Here is an 18,445-nt window from a genome sequence, read left to right as displayed (position 1 = left end):
GAAACATACATCAGGTAGTACAATAAAACGGCCTGTTTCTTCTTCACCACAGTAGGCTATTCACACCTTCCAGTATGAGCAATTCATTCATGCACAATATAATAGGCACAGCCTATTAATAACACATGTTGCAAAAGTTAGTTCCTAAGTGCATGTAGAACTAAGTCCTTTATTTATTAAATGTGTACCATTATACTCAAATATTAGAATAAACATATTGTAATTTCACATAAAGCCCATAAAATGTGTGGCCCAAAACCACATGTAAACCCCCTCTTTTCTTGTCAGCAGTAGAGGCCATGCTTGCACAAGATGTCAGGTTCACACAAATCCAATTTATTGGGGAAAAAAAACACAGTGGTGGTCAAGCTTTGATACAAGACATGACACTGCTCCCAGACACAGTACCAGGTTATACCAGAAGGGGGCACCATCGCAACACGAACACATACATAATATCTTATTATCTCTCAGGAATGTAAAATGCGATGTTATGATGAAATTCATACAAATGCATGTAGGTAAAAGTGTTCCTGCTATACACTAATAATAAAGATTAGGTTAATTTAGGAAATAATCATTTTAGCAAAGGGTCTGTTTCAACTATTCAGATATAAAGATAAAAATAAAAATATTAATCACATACAAGACATGAATATGTTCTTGGTTCACAGTGTGAATGAAGTAGCCTAGGCTAGCAGGCTTGAAAAATGTGTGTTCACCACTCATAAAAGGCAGCACTGTTTCTTTTCCTTTGACCTGTATACCTGACAATAATGCCTATTGTCTCTCTTTTGGTCAGCTCTTCCAGGTCCAGAGGTTTTTTGAGAACTCTAGAGAAGATCCTCTGCCTCAGTCCTGTGCAAGCTGCTCCACCACTCTGCGCAGCTTATCCACCAACACTGTGGAGCAGAAAAACATGATTACACCGCCTATATCACCTTTCCAGTCTAAGAGCACAAACATATGAGAGTAAAGATCAAGAAGACAAATAAGATCGGAACTGATGTGAGACAGATACCAAAAAGAGTGGACACCTATAATCAATACAATATTCTAAGGTGTTGAGGGTTCTCTACTACCTCCAGCCGAGGGTCTGTGGAAGCAATCATGGGAGCGACAGGCGTTGATCAGTTGTCCCAGATGTTTGGGACAGTCTGCAGGAAGTGGCTCAGTGACTTTCTCTACAGACACCCTCTGGTACAGCTCTTTGGGTGATGAGCAGTCTGAAATACAAGAGGAGAGACCCAGACACCAGAATGACTGTACCTGTCACAAAGTAAGCACAAGTGAGAGAGAATGCATACTACCAAATACCCACTAGTTACCAGCTATCTTAAAACACCTCACACGCACGCATGCACACACGCACACACGCACACACACACGCGCGCACACGCACACACACACACCTACCTATGAAGGGATGCATGCGGGTTGCAATCTCCCACAGCACAATGCCAAAGCTGCAAAAAACATGTAAAGTAGAGTGAGAAGAAAGGGATATCAGTGGCATATTCATTCATTCATTCATTCATTCACTCAATCGTTGTTATGTTGAGAAGGTGTGTGTGGCTGACCTGTACATCTCACAGGCCTTGCTGTAAGTGTGATTGATGTTTCCGAGCTGCTGAGGGGAGCTGTAGATCAGGGTGCTGTTCCCTCTGTCCTTTGATTTCCTCAGGGAGGTCTCCGTCTTGGCCAGCTCAAACCCACCCAGCTGACCACACGCAACAGAGCAGACAGCAGGCAGTGACGTAAACAACCTGACACAGCATCTCCACGACGGGTCTCATCAGAACCCTGAATACCTTCACTCTGTAGCCGGCGTCCACCAGGAACTTGCTGCTGTTGATGCAGCCGTGCACTTTAAACGTCTCCTCTGACTGATGTAACCTGCAGCCAGACAGGGAATAGCCGAGTCAGCGTTATTCGACGCAGATTGAAAAGCACAAACATTCCAATCGTTTTGAGGAAACTTTTGTAGGCGGATCAAATAACACGGATCATTTTCAGGTATCCGGTGGTGATCGGATCATGGAATGTCACATTTGCTACCCGTTGCATTTGATGGCCTTCAATGAAACGGAGTGTTTTTATTGGTTAATTGGCCGGTATAGTTTGTGTTCTATGCGCCCGCCCACAGGAAATGATGCAGCCCAGAGTCATGGGCTGCGTTCTGAATCGTATACTTCTATTTTCACGACCAACACGTACTAGAAAGTACGTATTTTGCATGCAGTATGCATACAATTGGGACATACCGCTTTGTCATAACATTGCACCTTGAAATTTGCCCACATTTGTCACAGTCCATAAAGCGACATTCATCCACAGCTGTCGCGAATCGCACATGTGATGTAATTTCCACTGTGCAATGGATTGTGGGTCAGAATAGCCAGAAAAGTCTGCTGGCTTGCATACTGCAAAATATGACCAAATGCAGTAGGACATCCTGGTATTTTTGCCATACTGCATGTGACATACTATGTATCGGGACATACCACAGTACATCCTTTTTTGGCGTACTATATAGTATGGAAGTATGCGATTCGGAACGCAGCCACAGAAATCAGAAAAGGGATATCTTCTGCATGGCCCCACTTCCTGTGCTGCTATTTTGGTCTGCGGTGTCGGAATGCTTGTACGCCTCTGCCTGTTCAACCCAGATTATAGAACTTGTCACCACAAGCTCTTTATTACCCCATGGAAGTGCGGTCATCTCACCTGTAGAGACCCTGTGCTGCGTCCAGGCTCATGCAGGCCTTCCTGTACCAGGGCAGTTTGCACGGAGAGTCCAGAACCTCTCTCAGACTGCCCTTCTCACAGTACTCCATGACGATGAGGTAGTTTGGGTTGGGTCCTACAGTGGGGAGGAAGAGGTGGGAGGGAATGTTTGGTTGTCCAGGCTGGTGTCCTGCTGTATCCATCATGAACAAGACCATCTGGTAACTCTGCGGTTCCCTCACCGTTCTCGTCCTGGACGCAGATGCCAAACATTCGCAGGATGTTCGGGGACTCAAAGCGCCTCATCGTTTCCACTTCCTTCCGGAATATGCTTCTCACCTGACTTTGGGAGGGAAATACCAACACACATTATATGGATTTTGAATTGAATTGAATTGAAACCTTTATTGCCCCAGAGGGGAATTTGTTTAGCACACATCAAGCATACATAAAACATTAAAATGTACGCCCATCACCAACACCACACAATTTTTTATACTTAAGCATTGCTGTTGATTTACGGTCATGTTAATCCTGTCGTGCCGTTGACTGCCATGATGTGGTAGGCCACAAACCTGGGGCTTGTGTTCATTGGGTAGGTGTATCTCTTGATGGCCACTGCAAATTTGCTGTACTCTCCTTTGAAGACCTCGGAGGTGTCTGATTTCATGATTGGCCGGTCGGTCAGGTCATAGCTGAGCTCCTCGGCCCTGATCTCTCGGATGTCTTGACGAATGATGCAAGGCTTCTTTACTGCAGACGAGAAACGGACGACACAAAGTCGATGAGAAAGAGGAGAAGAAAAGGCGGAGACTTTGTGGATTCAGATTCCGTGTCATTAGACGATTGACCCGATATGCCTCCTTAGAAGCGTCCCTGTGTCTCTTACAAAGGTCAATCAATGCAGCAGCATGTCTTGACTCTCTAGCATGGGTTCCCAAACTCCATCAATGTGGGCCTTCCCTCTGAAAACAGTGACACACCCGCACCCCCCCAACCCCCCAAATTTGTCCATTTTGCAAGGCAGCGTTAGTTAGACCATAACGTTACACAGCTAAGTTAGCTCGGTGGCACCTGCTAGTTAACGTTATGACGTTTTCGCACAATACATTCATGCCTGCGGGGGGAGACTCTCTCTGCACTATCCACAAATTTAGTATACTTCTCTCCCATTATTTATTTTGATTTTCTGACCTCACGTTTCATTCATGAAAACCAGACATTTAAAAAATAAAAAACATGTTTTTCCTTTTTTTTTCTCTAACCATCCCTCCGCGCCTCCCCTGAATTTATTTGGGGCCCCCCAGGGGAGGCCCGCCTCACAGTTTGGGAATGCCTGCTCTAGAGGTACCACAACACACAAGACACTTTCCCACCTGAAATACCCCTTTCCCTCTGGGAAAATCCTCTAGAACTCTCTAATCTGTAGAACTCCAAGGGACAAGGGACTAGCCTGCTTTATAGCTGCTATATCAAGGCAGTTGCGAGAGAGAGAAAATACATAATTCTCAGATTTCTGTCAAAGGGAAAAAATACCACTACCCACAGGTACTACTACCTACCCTACAACAATACCACTACCCACAGGTACTACTACCTACCTTACAACAATACTACTACCCACAGGTAACACTACCTACCCTACAACAATACTACTACCCACAGGTACTACTACCTACCCTACAACAATACTACTACACACAGGTACTACTACCTACCCTACAACAATACTACTACCCACAGGTAACACTACCTACCCTACAACAATACTACTACCCACAGGTACTACTACCTACCCTACAACAATACTACTACCCACAGGTAACACTACCTACCCTACAACAATACTACTACCCACAGGTACTACTACCTACCCTACAACAATACTACTACCCACAGGTACTACTACCTACCCTACAACAATACTACTACCCACAGGTACTACTACCTACCCTACAACAATACTACTACCCACAGGTACTACTACCTACCCTACAACAATACTACTACCTACCCTACAGGTGAACGCCCTTCCATGTATCTCCCCTCTTCTGACACCCCCCAGGAAGAATCACACACACACAAGGTCTGAAAAGAAAGTTATTAAGACAATAGAAGGCTCAAAGTAGCCTATCACAGCAAACCATCATGCAGAATCTATTGTAAAGGAACTTCCCATTTGGGTATTAGGAAGTTCAAAGCTGTGTTCATAGGAAGTTCATAATATTTTACCATTCCATGCAAATATGATTTTTGTCATCATTTTGTTGAGCCAGTGAGCAAATGTTATTGGTAAAATATAAGGAAAAATAAAGTGATTATTATAGAAATATAGACAACAAAGGCACCAGAGACTCACTCTCTCCAGTATCAGGTGCTGGTCGGGGTCATTGAGGAATGAGAGACAACAATTTCTCAGTATGACTGAAAATATTCATTATATCTACCACATGGTCCACAGTATTGTATATAATTTAATAATTTTGATAATATTTGGTTAATATATCATTTTGGTACTTTTGTTATTCATGTTAAATTGGACACTGCAGTACTTACAGTCTTCCAACATAGCTTTGATGTTGCTCACTTCTTTCTGAGTGGAGTCCACCTTCTCATGCATGGTGTCCACACTCTGCTTGGTGTCCTCAGCCAGAGACTGTAGCACTGCGGGACAGATACACAAAATGGCTGGCTACTGTACACAGAATGTAAGCTCGCGAGATCAGGATGGTCTCACAAGGCTACTGACCTTGTGACCTCTACCCTCTGCGCCATGGTGTTCACTCATGACCTTCTGACTGTGACCCACTGGCCTGGTAAACCAGACTCATCGTGAAAAAAATGGACGTCAAAACAGCCGGTCCGCCTGCGTGAACGACAACCGCTTGAAGTCAACTCACATTTCTGCAGCTCCAGTCGGTCGGTCTCTCTGTCTGCTTCGTCCTGCGTCCATCGAGTCTTCTCCCGGAAGACGTCCTGAAGCTTGTCCCTCTGGTCGACCTGCAGCGCGAGCGACAGCACCTGCGCCGCGTCGTTCAGACGCTCGTTCAAACTCCCGAACTCGTCCCCGTGGTCATAGGCCCTCAGGATGCGCTTCAGGTAACTGGCGGAGGCGTATTTCGTGACCAGCTCTTGAGCGCACTCGAGGGTGAGTTTGAGTTCACGGAGACCTTTCTCCACGGCGGTCGGGTCCTTCCCCAGGCCTTGCTCCTTCACCACCTTGACCAGCTCCGCCAGGGCCGTTACACGGCTGGCCAAACGCTGACATCGCTTCTTGTTGGCCTTCACCTCCCCACACAAGGAGCAGAGCTTCTCTGCGATGTACAGTATGGGTTCTATGATATCCATGACCGGCTGAGGAAGAGATTAACACTCATTGAGACCAGGGGTACAAAACAATGAACACCTACATTCTGTCTCCAAAATACTGTTGAACTGTGAGAACTACATAACATTAGACAGGGTAACCAATGCTATTATATTCCATGCTGAGGTCATGGAGAAGAACCAACTCAATAATTGATGTTGAAAGTAGACTATCACATAACATCGCACTTCAAGACAGTTACTCCATCAGTAGGCTACAAACCTGCTGGATAAGGTGTGTGTACCTTTCCACATACTGTACGTATATGTGTAGGCCTACATCCTGAAGACATAAAGTACCTCAGCTTAATTTGTAAAACACAACCTTTCATTGATCTCAAAGAAGTTCCGTTGGAACACAGAATATGTCCTAATTTGGTGGTAGCCTATATGAGGAACAGAAACATGCCGATTCCTGAATTACGAGGGGCACCACGACATGCAAGTTTGGAGTTTTTGCATGAGCTGGGCAATTTGAAAATTTCAGTAAGTCAATCCTTACTGCTTAGCCTACCCCAAGTCTTTTGTAAAGTAAATTGTTGATAGATGTATGTGATCCACACTGACATGTTTTGCTAAAATCTGAGTCAGTTTAGTGTGGTTAACCACGGTTGTCGTAGCCTAGGCTACTTAAAAAGTTCACTCTACAACATTGGGGTTAAGCACCTCACTGGACAAGGATCCTCAGTTCAGATAACCTGGAAATGCAACTCCAACACTTTCCATGTGAGGAAATACTGTAGGTTGTCGTAACATGGGTATAACCATCACATCCCTGTGGTAAGCACAGGGAAAACAATTAGTTTACCTGATTAGAGCTCCCGAATTGAGCAAGCTGTGACTTCCCTCTTGAATGTTGAAACTTGCCTGATGCATGAAACATAGTACCCAGTCAACATGTCCTCATCACAATTGAACAAAAGTAATCACCTGAGGGCTCTGAGACGTTAATACTTCACACAGGTTTGGTTTTTCATATGACCCATTTTGCTCAGGAAGTGTTGCAGACTTAGAACTGAAGTCAAAGTCAGGTTTATTTACTACTGCAGGCCTACATCATACAGGTACGAGTAGTGAACTGTTCTTCCGTTGGCTCCTAGATACATAGGCTACAATTCAAGCAGTATAGAGATGGGGATGTAATTGAAGCTGTGCAGTTGGGTTAAATATGTACGGTTCTGAATAAAGCAAGCTATGGGTTTAGCCTATACATTACAGGACAGGGCAGGGCAGGGCAACCCTGGTCCTTCAACCACTGCTCCTTCATACCCAGTTAATTAAAATAAGAGTTATAAAACGTACCTTGAATAACTGTCTCTGTGCGTCCTGGCTCTGCTGTCAGTGGAACTGAAACTAGGTGGGCACGCCTACATCTGCAGGTCCCCATGAAGCTCCTCCCTCAACGCAAATGTCCACCAATGAGAGCAGCTCCCCTCCCCCTCGCGGCTCCTGTGATTGATGGCTGTTCCTCTCCGCAGGGCTGACTGCAGATGCTTGCTGCAGCCACGATTTAGTATTCAACACACCGCATATAATTTGTCACCCACTACAACAAATCACTACCGTGAAGGGAAACAAATTGCGCGGTGGATCGACATTCTTTAATCTGGTGACTGCACAATTAATTATCACTGTCTGCATCCTTCATTACAGAAATGTTTAAGTGGATGGCGAAGATGATCTTTCATTGATGCTCTAAACGTTTGCACTATACAGTTAGGCATACAATATGTTCTAACCAACCTCTACACAACCCGTTTGCAACATTGTGACAACGCGGAGTGTTGAGTATTGTGTGACAGCGCTGTATAAATCATAACACTGCCATTAAAAATCATGACACTGCCTTTAAGGGTTCAGCACCGTGGCCTCTGACGGTCCGTGTGGAAGAGCCGCTTCAGGAAGCGAAGCTGCAGGTATCCCGCCATGACGATGACCACGGTCTGGGCAGCTGACCACCAGGTGACGTAGTTGAGGTTGGAGAGCAGGAGGTGGTGGTCGGCTCCTTTCCTCATCCGGGCGTAGTTGTAATATCTCCACATGTGGAATACGTGACCTTGGAGTTTCATAGTGCTCACCTGTGGATTGAATTCGAATTTTGAACTGAAAAGATAAGGCAACCCAAAGCGAGCCATTCTTTCGGTAGGTTCATATTTCAAGGCCGTGTCATACCTTAATGTTTACCAAGGTGATATTTATGACTTTTTGTTCTTCCTCCGTCTTCCTCGCGGCCTCCTCAAAGCCTTCATAGTGCACGCCAAAGTTGAGATAAACTCTCATGCCTCCAAAGTGGTTGTTGAGGTTACCCAGACACATTTGATAGAAACCTATGAAAAATAAACAGTTATACAATTAGTATTACATTACACAAGAATGACTTAAATGACTCAACTAAAAGTGTCAAAATATATCCCCATACCTGTCACCTCAGTTCGGAAGTGGATGTGACCAATGTGGTCCTCGCTTGAGGCCATTAAGGTCCCGTCAGGGCCGATGACAGTGACATATATCTGTTGGTTGATGGCCATTCCTGTCACCCACTGCACCTGCACACACATGCGCATAAACATTTTAAACTCCTTAGTTTGCCACGCCACACACATATTTCCTACCTGATCAGTCTGTTTTTCCAAGACATGCTGATGCTGAATATTAGCACACCTAGTAATTGCTAAGGGAAGGCAAAGATTAAGGCTATAATTTTATCATCCAGAAGGTCAAGCTGATAAGTCCAAGGAAAGCCAAGGGTAGGTCAGTTACACAGGCAGTGTTTTTCTATTACAACTAGCCAAATTCTTAATTGGTGGACTACCATTTAATTCTACTGATCTACACTTCTACACTATCAACACATACTGTACGCATCTTTTCAAAGTACTTTTTCTTGGTAGTCAAATCCTCCTTACCATGTAGGTTAGGTAGAAGTTCCCACTTTGGTGAGCAAAGTGCCAGAAGCACTCTAGTCCAGAGCCTGGTACCACGATGGCAAAGTCGTACTGGTCAGACCCTCTGAACAGGCTGTGTTCCTTCTCCTGGTGAGGCTCTGTCTTCTGCCCTCGGCCCCCATAGCTCATAGTGAGTAACAATGTGAAGTACCAGTATCCACCTGGCATGGCCTGCATTCATACGTACATAAGCTAGTCTTACTGTGAAGGTATTGTAACATGGAGGTAGTCAGTTTTCCTATGCTGATTTGCTTATCAAGCCAAGGAGAATGAGTAAACACTTCCGTCCTTCCCTCTAACTCTCCTATTAGTCCAGAACTGCCTCATGGCTCCAGAGCAGACCTGTGCTATTGAAACAGCACTTAAACACGGCACCAAAGACCAGCGTGATAGGAGAGTACAATTGATTTTATTCAGACTTGGAAAAATCCCATCGAAAAGCAACATAAACAGCTGGCCGTTATCACAGCCCTGGATGGCGACGATGATTGATAACTAAGATAAGATATAACTTGAATAATCCGCGGGGACGCTTGGGAAGGGTCTCAGCAGCGAGGTTTCTCCGTCTCTGTGGGGCTCCTGGTGTTGAAGAGCCTCTTGAGGAAGCAGAGCTGCAGGTATCCCGCCATGACGATGACCACGCTCTGGGCAGCGGACCACCAGGTCACGTACTTGCTGTTGGAGAGGAGGAGGTAGTAGTCAGCCCCCCGCCGCATCCTGCCGAAGTTGTAGTGCCGGAACATGTGGAACACGTAGTCTTCCACCCTGTGGGAAGTCTCCTGAAAGTGTTGAGAATGCCATGTTGAGTTTTATATAGATGACGGTTCATTAAGGGATTTAATGCGCTATAATGCTTTAGTTCACATTCAGTGACGGTGACGGAGTTCAAATATCAAAAGCTTTTAGCCCAAACCTACAAATATATTCAACAGTGGCTTGGTTGACATGGACAGGACTGTATAAATTGACAGGAAGTACGACTGTTTGGTGACAGCGACGTACTTCATGAAATTCCAACAGTTCGGTGTAAGTGTAAACAAACACATTTGATTTCCTACCTCTATTCCAGACACGGTATTGTTGAGGTCTTTGCTGATTTCCTCCCTCTTCTTCTTCTCTTCCTCCCTCTTTTTCTCTTCGGCGTCAGAGCCAGCGTAGTACACCCCGAAGTTCAGGAACACCTGCATGCTGCCAAAATGGTTGTGGAAGTTGCTGAAGCACATCTGATAGAAACCTAGAACAAAGACACCAAAGACAGTGTTGGAGGTCACATTTTAGCATGTATGCTAGTTAGGTTGTTGAAGAGTAGTGTTAACGCTTTCGGTTTGGTCTTTCATTGTGTACGCAATTAATGTAGTAGTAAAGGGAAAATGCATGTTTAGCCCTGTTTTAAGGTTACTTATGATCATATACAATGGTTCAGATCAAAACGTTGACAAAACTAGCACTTTTGAATAAGTCTGATAATTGCTCTACCACCGTTTTGGTCATACAATGGATGTGGGTGGGCACCTTGAAAAATCTTTCAAAAACATGTTAAACTCTCGATTTCAAAGACAAGAAACTCACCGAGGGGGTAATTGGTGTCCGTTGGTGTTCTGACATCAAATTCGCCGCAAAGTATGAATCATGTAGGGTTTTATTGATCATTTTATGAAATCCATTGACTTGTATTGACACGACCGTGGTAGATGTGTAGATCAATCCGCAGAGGGGATTCAGGAAGCGGAACTACTTACGGTAGCTATTGTTATTGTTTATGTTGCTAGACTACCAAGTTTGCGGAAGTTTACACATGTATGTGCTGCGACTAAATAGTTCTATGCTAAATATTTAAAAAAGCCTTTCCAGATGAACTAGAATCTTACTTTATGGTGAATTATATGTCAGAACGCCAACTAACACCTCAGTGAGTTTCTTGTCTTTGAAATTGAGTGTTTAACATGTTTTTTGAACGATTTTTCACGGTGCCCACCCACATCCATTGTATGACCAAATCGGTGGTAGAGCAATTATCAGACTTTCTCAAAAGTGCTAGTTTTGTCAAAGTTTTGATCTGAACCATTGTATATGATCATAAGTAACCTTAAAACAGACATGCATTTTCCCTTTACTACTCCTTTAAGAGGGTGCGTGTGCAGAAAATAAAGAACGACCTGTCTCCTTAGCTTCAAAGCTGATCTGACCAGAGGCATCATCCACCTGGCCCACGATCAGGCTGCTGGGAGCATTGACGGTGACCGACAGGTGTCTGTCGTGGCCGACCCCCGTCACCCACTGGACCTGCATGGGGACAGACAGACAGACAGAAGTACACCACATACCGTAGAAGAATATTTTAATTCTCATTATCTCTCTTTGAAACATTAAGGTGGACTGAACTTTCAGAATGAACTCTGAAAAGCCTCTCTCACCACATCCCTGGAGAATGGACATTAGATGTTCAGTGCTACAGTGTGATTTGGACCAGCCAACCATATGTTGGGTGCTCTGTTAACATTAGATTGAACTATTTCTTCCTGAACCCCAAACTTTATAACAGATCACACACCCTCATTCTAGTCTCTGTCCTTTACAGTAAAATATTTGAATCCAATCATAGGATGAAGAAATTATTAGGTAAAGTAACATGTATTATGATAGTTAAACGTTCACAGTAAAATGAGAATCTCACAACAAAAGTGAACACATATTGCATGTCCACTTTGCTGTGGAATAGCAATTTTCTTACCATGAAAGTCAGGTAGAACTGCTCCCCTTGATGAGCAAAGTGCCAGAAGCACTCTAACCCCGATGCAGGGAGCACGATGGCAAAGTCATACTGGTCAGCCCCCCAGAGCAGGCCCTGGTCCGAAACGAGAGACTCTGGGTCAACCACTGGGTCAGCCCATCCCAGGGCCAGCAGGACGAGGAACACGACGCAGGTCGACCTACACGACATGGCTGGTCTTCAAATGAGATGTTCAGATATGGGTACAGTGCAGCTGTAGCTGGCGGGCTGCTTGTATTCCGAGGCGGATTGTGTTGCGGAACAGGAAATGATTAACAGACGCTCTTCTGTGGCACTACACCGCCGGCGTGGTGGGAAATGTCGGGTCCTGTAACAGGTGGTCAGTTCTGATCTGGCGTGACGTGACGGGTGAAAAGGATGGTAATGAAGGAAGGTAGGATGTTAGGTTAGTGGTATTCTCAATGAAGGAAGGTAGGATGTTAGGTTAGTGGTATTCTCAATGAAGGAAGCTAGGATGTTAGGTTAGTGGTATTCTCAATGAAGGAAGGTAGGATGTTAGGTTAGTGGTATTCTCAATGAAGGAAGGTAGGATGTTAGGTTAGTGGTATTCTCAATGAAGGAAGGTAGGATGTTAGGTTAGTGGTATTCTCAATGAAGAAAGGTCAGATGCAAAATATGTGAACGGAGCCGGCGCTGTGGCTCACTAGCTGTGTTTCAGAGGTCACTTTAATTCTAGTTAACACTGTCAGTCAGATTTACAGTCTTAGCACTCATATCTACACTCTCAGTCAGATCTAGATTCTTAGATCTACACAGGGATGAGGATATTTAGAGGTAGAAATGAAGTTAATTTAATATATCAATAATGCTTGAAAACCACAGGAAAGGTTTAAAACAAACATGACATACTGTGTGATAATCTCATAGCAGAAAATTAAAAATAAAATAAAAACATTTTAAAAACAACTACTTTCTGATTTGTTGAAGCTTCATCCAGCCAACTTTGTGCACCTGAACACTCATTTTGAAAGGAAAAAAGGTGGAGATGTATATGATCATTAGAGGCCGTCTAGAGATGAATAAACAAACATACAATCGGCATGATAGACAGTTCTCCTGGATATGAAGGAGAGTGCAGCATGGGGATACTTGTGAGAGAAGCACATGCACATGTTTATGAACCTAGCGTTGACACTCCATCACTTGGTCTGGAGAAAGTAAATCCCATTGTCCCACCGTGTAGGGATTTGAACATACAGTATTGAGTATTGTTGATTGTGCCATGGTAATACTCCCACGTACACACGCGCGCGCGCGCGCGCGCACACACACATACACGTCCACAGTTTCAGTCAGAGCCCAGAATCGTAGAGCCTAGTGAAGGTTGGATGCTAATGTTTGGCTAGTTAATCCAGCACCAATGTCTTTCACTTGGCTCATTAACAGCAAAGTTGTCACACATGATTTAAAGTTGGTGAGATGTTGATTCAAAACAGCTGATTTTTTAATTACTCTACTAACTTTCTAGTAACTCGTACTATACTACAGTTAGCTTAGCTACACCCTAACCCCCACTCGTGCACTGCCTACAAGAGGCATACCCATTGGGGCATTTGAGGTAAAAAGGTGAAATCCAGAGTGGATACTCTGAAACTGATAGAAAGATATGGATGGATCTCCAGCAAAATAATCCTAAAACATGGTGAATTATATGGATGTACAGTAGTGGTTATCTAGCGTTGTCTCTGTTCTGGTTCTCCTTGGGTGCGGCCAAGAACCACACAGCCCCTGTGAAGGGATGACCAGGAACCACAGTCTCTGTGAAAGGATGACCAGGAACCACACAGGCCCTGTGAAGAGATGCCCAGGAGCAAAACACAAACGGCTGTCAACAAGTCAATAAATAAAGACTAACTGTCATCTGAGATGAGGTGGATCCTTCTGCTTCCTGTTCCACTCCCCCATGCCGACGACAGCAGAATGAAGGTTATTAAAGAGGGTCTTCTGCGTGGAGCGGGTCAGTCCAATAATGCGACAACAGCCTGGTCTCTGTCCACTTATCTACCACAGATAACTACTACGTAAATACTTTTTATTTATAGTCCATTTCCGCTACAGCGATGGGAACATCCAGAAACACCGTATTCCATGCAGTTTGGCAGGCCTTGATTTCTCCTATGTTGTAGTGGTGTGGATCAGTCCGCCTGTCCCGGTCTAAACCAGGGTTCCAGAATGTGTCCCCCGGGTGCCGTCCAGGGGTCAGAGGTCAGACGGAGAACTCAGCGCCGCCCTTCCTGGAGCGTCTGGCGAGCAGCCGGCGCAGTCGGAGCCCGGAGAAGGGGTTGATCCACAGCAGGGAGGGCTGGCCGCCGAACACGCTCCGCATCCCCTCCCAGCGCGTGTGGCGCTCCCACGTGGGCTTCTCGTTCTTCAGGCGCTCGATCTCCTGTGGCAGACGCACGCACACGCGCACACACAGTTGTTTAGTTATACTTGTGGGGACCGCTGAACTTAACCCTAACCCATAACCATTTACCCCTCACCGTCCACTTAACCCTAACCATACACCCCCCCCCCCCCAAAAAACAACAACCTTTGACCCCTAAACCTAACCCTAACCATAAGTATAACCCAAGCCCTAAAACCTTCCAAAGGTCCTCACAAGTCACATTTTTCCTGTTTAACTATACTTGGGGGACATTTGGTCTAATGTACACACTAATGTAGTTGTACACACATGTACACACATGCACACAGGCACGAGCGCGTGCACGCATGCACACACACACGCACTATCACAAGCAGATACACACAGCGGTATTTGCTTGAACATTGAACAGATATTAACAGAAATATTATCTATAACGTACAGCTCATCAGATTCACATATCAAATAAAACAATTTCCATATGCATGGACATTTCCCAGGTGGGATGTTGTGTGTGGCCCAGTGTCTGGCTGGCGGAGCCTCCCCGTCGCGCGTGATTGGTGGAGCCCCTCACCGTCTCGTCGTTGCAGATGGAGTGGACCTGCGTGCCGAACATGACGGCTGTGAAGGTGAGGAAGAGGAGGCCCTCCAGGCAGAGGAAGATCATCAGCATCACCGTCACCGGCGGGGAGAAGTCACTGCACTCTGGAGCCGAGGAGAGAGGATCATGACATCAACACCAGGATGAAGTCACACACACACTGACATACATGGATAATAGTATATACACACATCAACACTAATCAATACTTATATCAAACTAACTCTGATGTCAAAATCAACGCTGCCTAATGATTTTGCTATTGTTATCAACACTGAAATATACTTATTACATACATACATTACAGAACATACATAAACACATACAGTATATTGTACATAAACACATTGTACATCATATTGTATTTGCCCTCTACTTCTTGCGCTATTATATATTTTGCCTTTTCTTGTCTTTCTATTGTGTATGCACCAACAGTCCAGAACAAATTCCTAGTAAGTGTGAAAAACCTACCTGGCTATAATAAACGTGATTATGATTGTGTAGATATGTACACTGAAGGTTAATGTGGTATGATATAGGAGGCTTGTGTGACAACTCCAGTTGTTGTATAACACTTACCACTCCACTGGACTTTGACACAGGTCACAAACTGGTATCCGCTCAGGGCCAGAGCGTGGGTGGAGATGATAGCTATGTACATCTTCATGAGGAAGGGGAAACGGAGAGGAACAATGGTCACGATGGCGTGATAACAGGTTCACTGACAGCGACGCAAAGATGAGAAGCTATCGCTAACGCACCGACGACGACAATCTAACTAGTAATTATCTGTCCTAACGATATCAGCTGTGTGTCACCAATCTGGTCTCCTCGCGTCAATCGCGGAGCAGCTGGTGTTCCGGCCTTTTAGACCAGCAGGTGAGGAGATGCGACAGACGTGAAATAAATGTGAATCGTTATGTCAGTAGGAATCCGAGCAATACCGAAGAAAGAGAAAACGAAGCGGACAAACAAAATAAAACCATCCAAAAGTAAAAAAGGCATGAGTGGACTCACTGTGAACAGCACGAAAAAGCGCTGGTTGTTCTCGCCCACGCAGTTGTTGACCCAGGGGCAGTGGTGGTCCATCTTGCGGATGCAGCGTTTGCATATACTGTAGGGAGGGTAGAGAGAGAGAGAGAGAGGCCACTAAACACGCGGGTTCGACAGCAACTCACCGCTCTCGCTACCCAGTTGTCGGACCGATGGGTTTATTGAACGGCGGCCCGAGCGCTGTGAACGAACACCGACCTTCGCGGCGTTTGAGTCTGAAACAGAACGCGCGCGTGAATGAACTCGCCCAGCTGTCCGGTGCACAGCATATAAAACATAGTTGAATTACGCATAACTGTTTTTTTTTGCTTCCCTCTGGAATATGTAGGGGTGGGACCTACGCCCACCCTCCTATTGCTCTCTGTAAAGCACATTGTGTTGTCTCTATGAAGTGCGCTATACAAATAAAGTTTGATTTGATTTGATAACGCACAATGAGCGAAGCGTCCTCCTGACCTGCAGTGGTGGGCCCTCTCCGGCTTGATGCTACAGCATTTGGGGCATTTGTAGATGACCTCCCCAGGCTTCAGCTGCAGGCTCTCCATGTACTTCTTGGTGGCGTTGCCTTTGGGCACGGCTCCCTGAAAACAAACAGGCTTCTGTGTGAAAATCCTGTTGCTCACACGCACTAAAATGTCTCCCCATTCCCAGACCTCGTTCTTGACGTCTTGATGACTTTTTTGAAGATCATAACTGAGAAAACTAGACTCACAAAGACTTCACAAAGAGACCTTGAAGACCTGCTTCCTCTTACTGCCTCCGGTCCCACCCCAACCTTCTCTCACTCCATTTACATCAGTCCTATAGCAATATGAGAGCTGTGTTCTGTCTCTGTGGTCAGTCCTATATGAGAGCTGTGTTCTGTCTCTATGGTCAGTCCTATATGAGGACTGTATTGTCTCTATGGTCAGTCCTATATGAGAGCTGTGTTCTGTCTCTATGGTCAGTCCTATATGAGAGCTGTGTTCTGTCTCTGTGGTCAGTCCTATATGAGAGCTGTGTTCTGTCTCTGTGGTCAGTCCTATATGAGGGCTGTATTGTCTCTATGGTCAGTCCTATATGAGAGCTGTGTTCTGTCTCTATGGTCAGTCCTATATGAGGGCTGTATTGTCTCTATGGTCAGTCCTATATGAGGGCTGTATTGTCTCTATGGTCAGTCCTATATGAGGGCTGTGTTCTGTCTCTATGGTCAGTCCTATATGAGGGCTGTATTGTCTCTATTGTCAGTCCTATATGAGGACTGTATTGTCTCTATGGTCAGTCCTATATGAGGACTGTATTGTCTCTATGGTCAGTCCTATATGAGGGGGGCTGTGTTCTGTCTCTACGGTCGGCCCGGCCGCTCACCGGGTCGCTCAGCATAGTCCGCAGGTGTGAGGCCAGCGCCAGCACCGCCAGGCAGTTGAAGACCACGCCGTTGACCACGGCGTACCAGAAGCTCTTGGAGGGCAACAGCATGACGAAGGTGACCACAAAGTCGGCGTAGAGCACCAGGAACCAGGTGATGAAGGCGCACACCATACCGCAGCCGTCCTGGATGAACCACACGCGCTCCCCGGCCTCCGCACCGCCCACCGCCGCAACATCCTCCCCGTCCAGCAGGGGGTGGTGTTGCTCCACGTCTCGCAGCCGGTGACCTGAAGACATGACACCCTGGGGAGAGACTGGGCTATAGACAAGAGGTTGTTAGATGAGCGACTGTAAAGATCAAAGCAAAGCAAAAGATTGTGTTTTAAAACCCATGGATGCATTAGCTCAAGCAGGATGATAAGGTCACATAATGGTGCTTGCGTTATAATTCACTATTTGGTCCATGCAGCTAACGTTAGATAGGTTACTCACTTTGCTTGGATTTCTGCTTTACAATGACATCGTCAGAATTTCAGAACTGCCCAACTGAATGTCTAGGTCGATTCTCCCCAGGCCACATAGCTCAGCTGAAAGAGGTCTGCCTGCAAAGACAAAGCTAACGTTAGCTGGTGTGGTGTAACACGACTGTTGGCTCCTGCTGCCAGCTGAACTAACAAGCAAACAAACGTGCCGAGGCTCGTTAGCTAGCGCCAGCTAACCGAACGCCTCCAGTTGTTACTTGCTAGCGAGATAGCCAACTAGCTAGCTAAAAGTAACACAATGGCAGCATAACTATAGAATGCAAATAGCCTGCTATCTATTCTGATTCTCCTCATAACATGTCTTCTTGTTGACAGTGTAGCTAGCACTAGTTAGCTACCAGCTAGCTAGCATGTTGAGGAGGGTGGGCCCACGCCCCCAGCTCCTTGTGCTGCTGCACTGGCCTCAAAATATTGACACTAGCCAAGGTCTTACCAAACCGACAGTCTCTAGCCGTTTCCTGCAGTTAGCCTCACGACTGAAGTGATTTCACTCATAACCGAGCCGAAACTATGCTCGGGCATTCATTAGCTTACGAGCTACTTAGCTCAAAACATTGTTTAGGAAGGTGCGTTTCCGGTGGACAGTTTTGCCCCTCCCACATTGTTGGCAGACATCCAAATCCCCCAGGGTGCAGCACGTTACGGTATCATTACAGCACAGTCGTGCCGTTGCATCTTCACAGACTAGCAGCACAGTAACGT

General features: G+C 45.6%; 3 protein-coding genes across 4 annotated transcripts; all 3 read right to left on the bottom strand.

Annotated features, from left to right (window-relative positions):
- Window positions 1-852: 852 nt before the first annotated feature.
- LOC311319310 (mixed lineage kinase domain-like protein) lies at window positions 853-6,075 on the bottom strand (the record flags this gene model as incomplete). The annotated part of the gene is made up of 10 exons (XM_084450828.1): window positions 853-902; window positions 1,083-1,226; window positions 1,417-1,466; window positions 1,581-1,720; window positions 1,812-1,896; window positions 2,728-2,863; window positions 2,970-3,066; window positions 3,299-3,480; window positions 5,284-5,391; window positions 5,628-6,075. The coding sequence occupies 10 exons, from the start codon at window positions 6,073-6,075 to the stop codon at window positions 853-855; spliced, it is 1,440 nt and encodes a 479-aa protein (XP_084306954.1).
- A 1,874-nt stretch (window positions 6,076-7,949) lies between these two features.
- tmed6 (transmembrane p24 trafficking protein 6) lies at window positions 7,950-11,979 on the bottom strand (the record flags this gene model as incomplete). Its single annotated transcript, XM_084451326.1, has 8 exons — window positions 7,950-8,171; window positions 8,266-8,420; window positions 8,513-8,639; window positions 9,000-9,199; window positions 9,589-9,817; window positions 10,097-10,272; window positions 11,195-11,321; window positions 11,770-11,979. 8 exons carry the CDS (start codon window positions 11,977-11,979, stop codon window positions 7,950-7,952), a joined length of 1,446 nt encoding a protein of 481 aa, XP_084307452.1.
- Window positions 11,980-12,604: 625 nt separating this feature from the next.
- Window positions 12,605-18,314, bottom strand: LOC311319311 (palmitoyltransferase ZDHHC7-like). 2 transcript variants are annotated; one of them, XM_084450830.1, is made up of 8 exons: window positions 18,177-18,314; window positions 17,694-17,799; window positions 17,199-17,520; window positions 16,308-16,432; window positions 15,816-15,912; window positions 15,378-15,459; window positions 14,772-14,902; window positions 12,605-14,215 (listed from the first exon to the last, which is right to left on the bottom strand). In XM_084450830.1, the coding sequence occupies exons 3-8, from the start codon at window positions 17,496-17,498 to the stop codon at window positions 14,036-14,038; spliced, it is 915 nt and encodes a 304-aa protein (XP_084306956.1). In that variant the 5' UTR covers window positions 17,499-17,520; window positions 17,694-17,799; window positions 18,177-18,314; the 3' UTR covers window positions 12,605-14,035. The 2 variants fall into 2 exon arrangements, with proteins under 2 accessions (XP_084306956.1, XP_084306955.1); XM_084450829.1 differs by having other exon boundaries at window positions 17,694-17,803; window positions 18,177-18,291.
- Window positions 18,315-18,445: the final 131 nt, after the last annotated feature.

Source organism: Borostomias antarcticus, assembly GCF_949987555.1.
Source record: "Borostomias antarcticus genome assembly, chromosome: 16".
NCBI classification, from domain to species: domain Eukaryota; kingdom Metazoa; phylum Chordata; class Actinopteri; order Stomiiformes; family Stomiidae; genus Borostomias; species Borostomias antarcticus.
This window is presented reverse-complemented; position numbering and strand designations above follow the sequence as displayed.

Bases quoted from the DNA above. Each gene is read 5' to 3' on its own strand.
- LOC311319311 (XM_084450830.1), bottom strand. From the start codon at position 17,498: ATGTCTTCAGGTCACCGGCTGCGAGACGTGGAGCAACACCACCCCCTG. The intron at 16,433-17,198 runs GTGAGCGGCCGG...GTTTGTTTTCAG, and splicing joins GGACTATGCTGAGCGACCCG to GGAGCCGTGCCCAAAGGCAA. The intron at 14,216-14,771 runs GTGAGGGGCTCC...CGTCTGCCACAG, and splicing joins CCATCTGCAACGACGAGACG to GAGATCGAGCGCCTGAAGAA.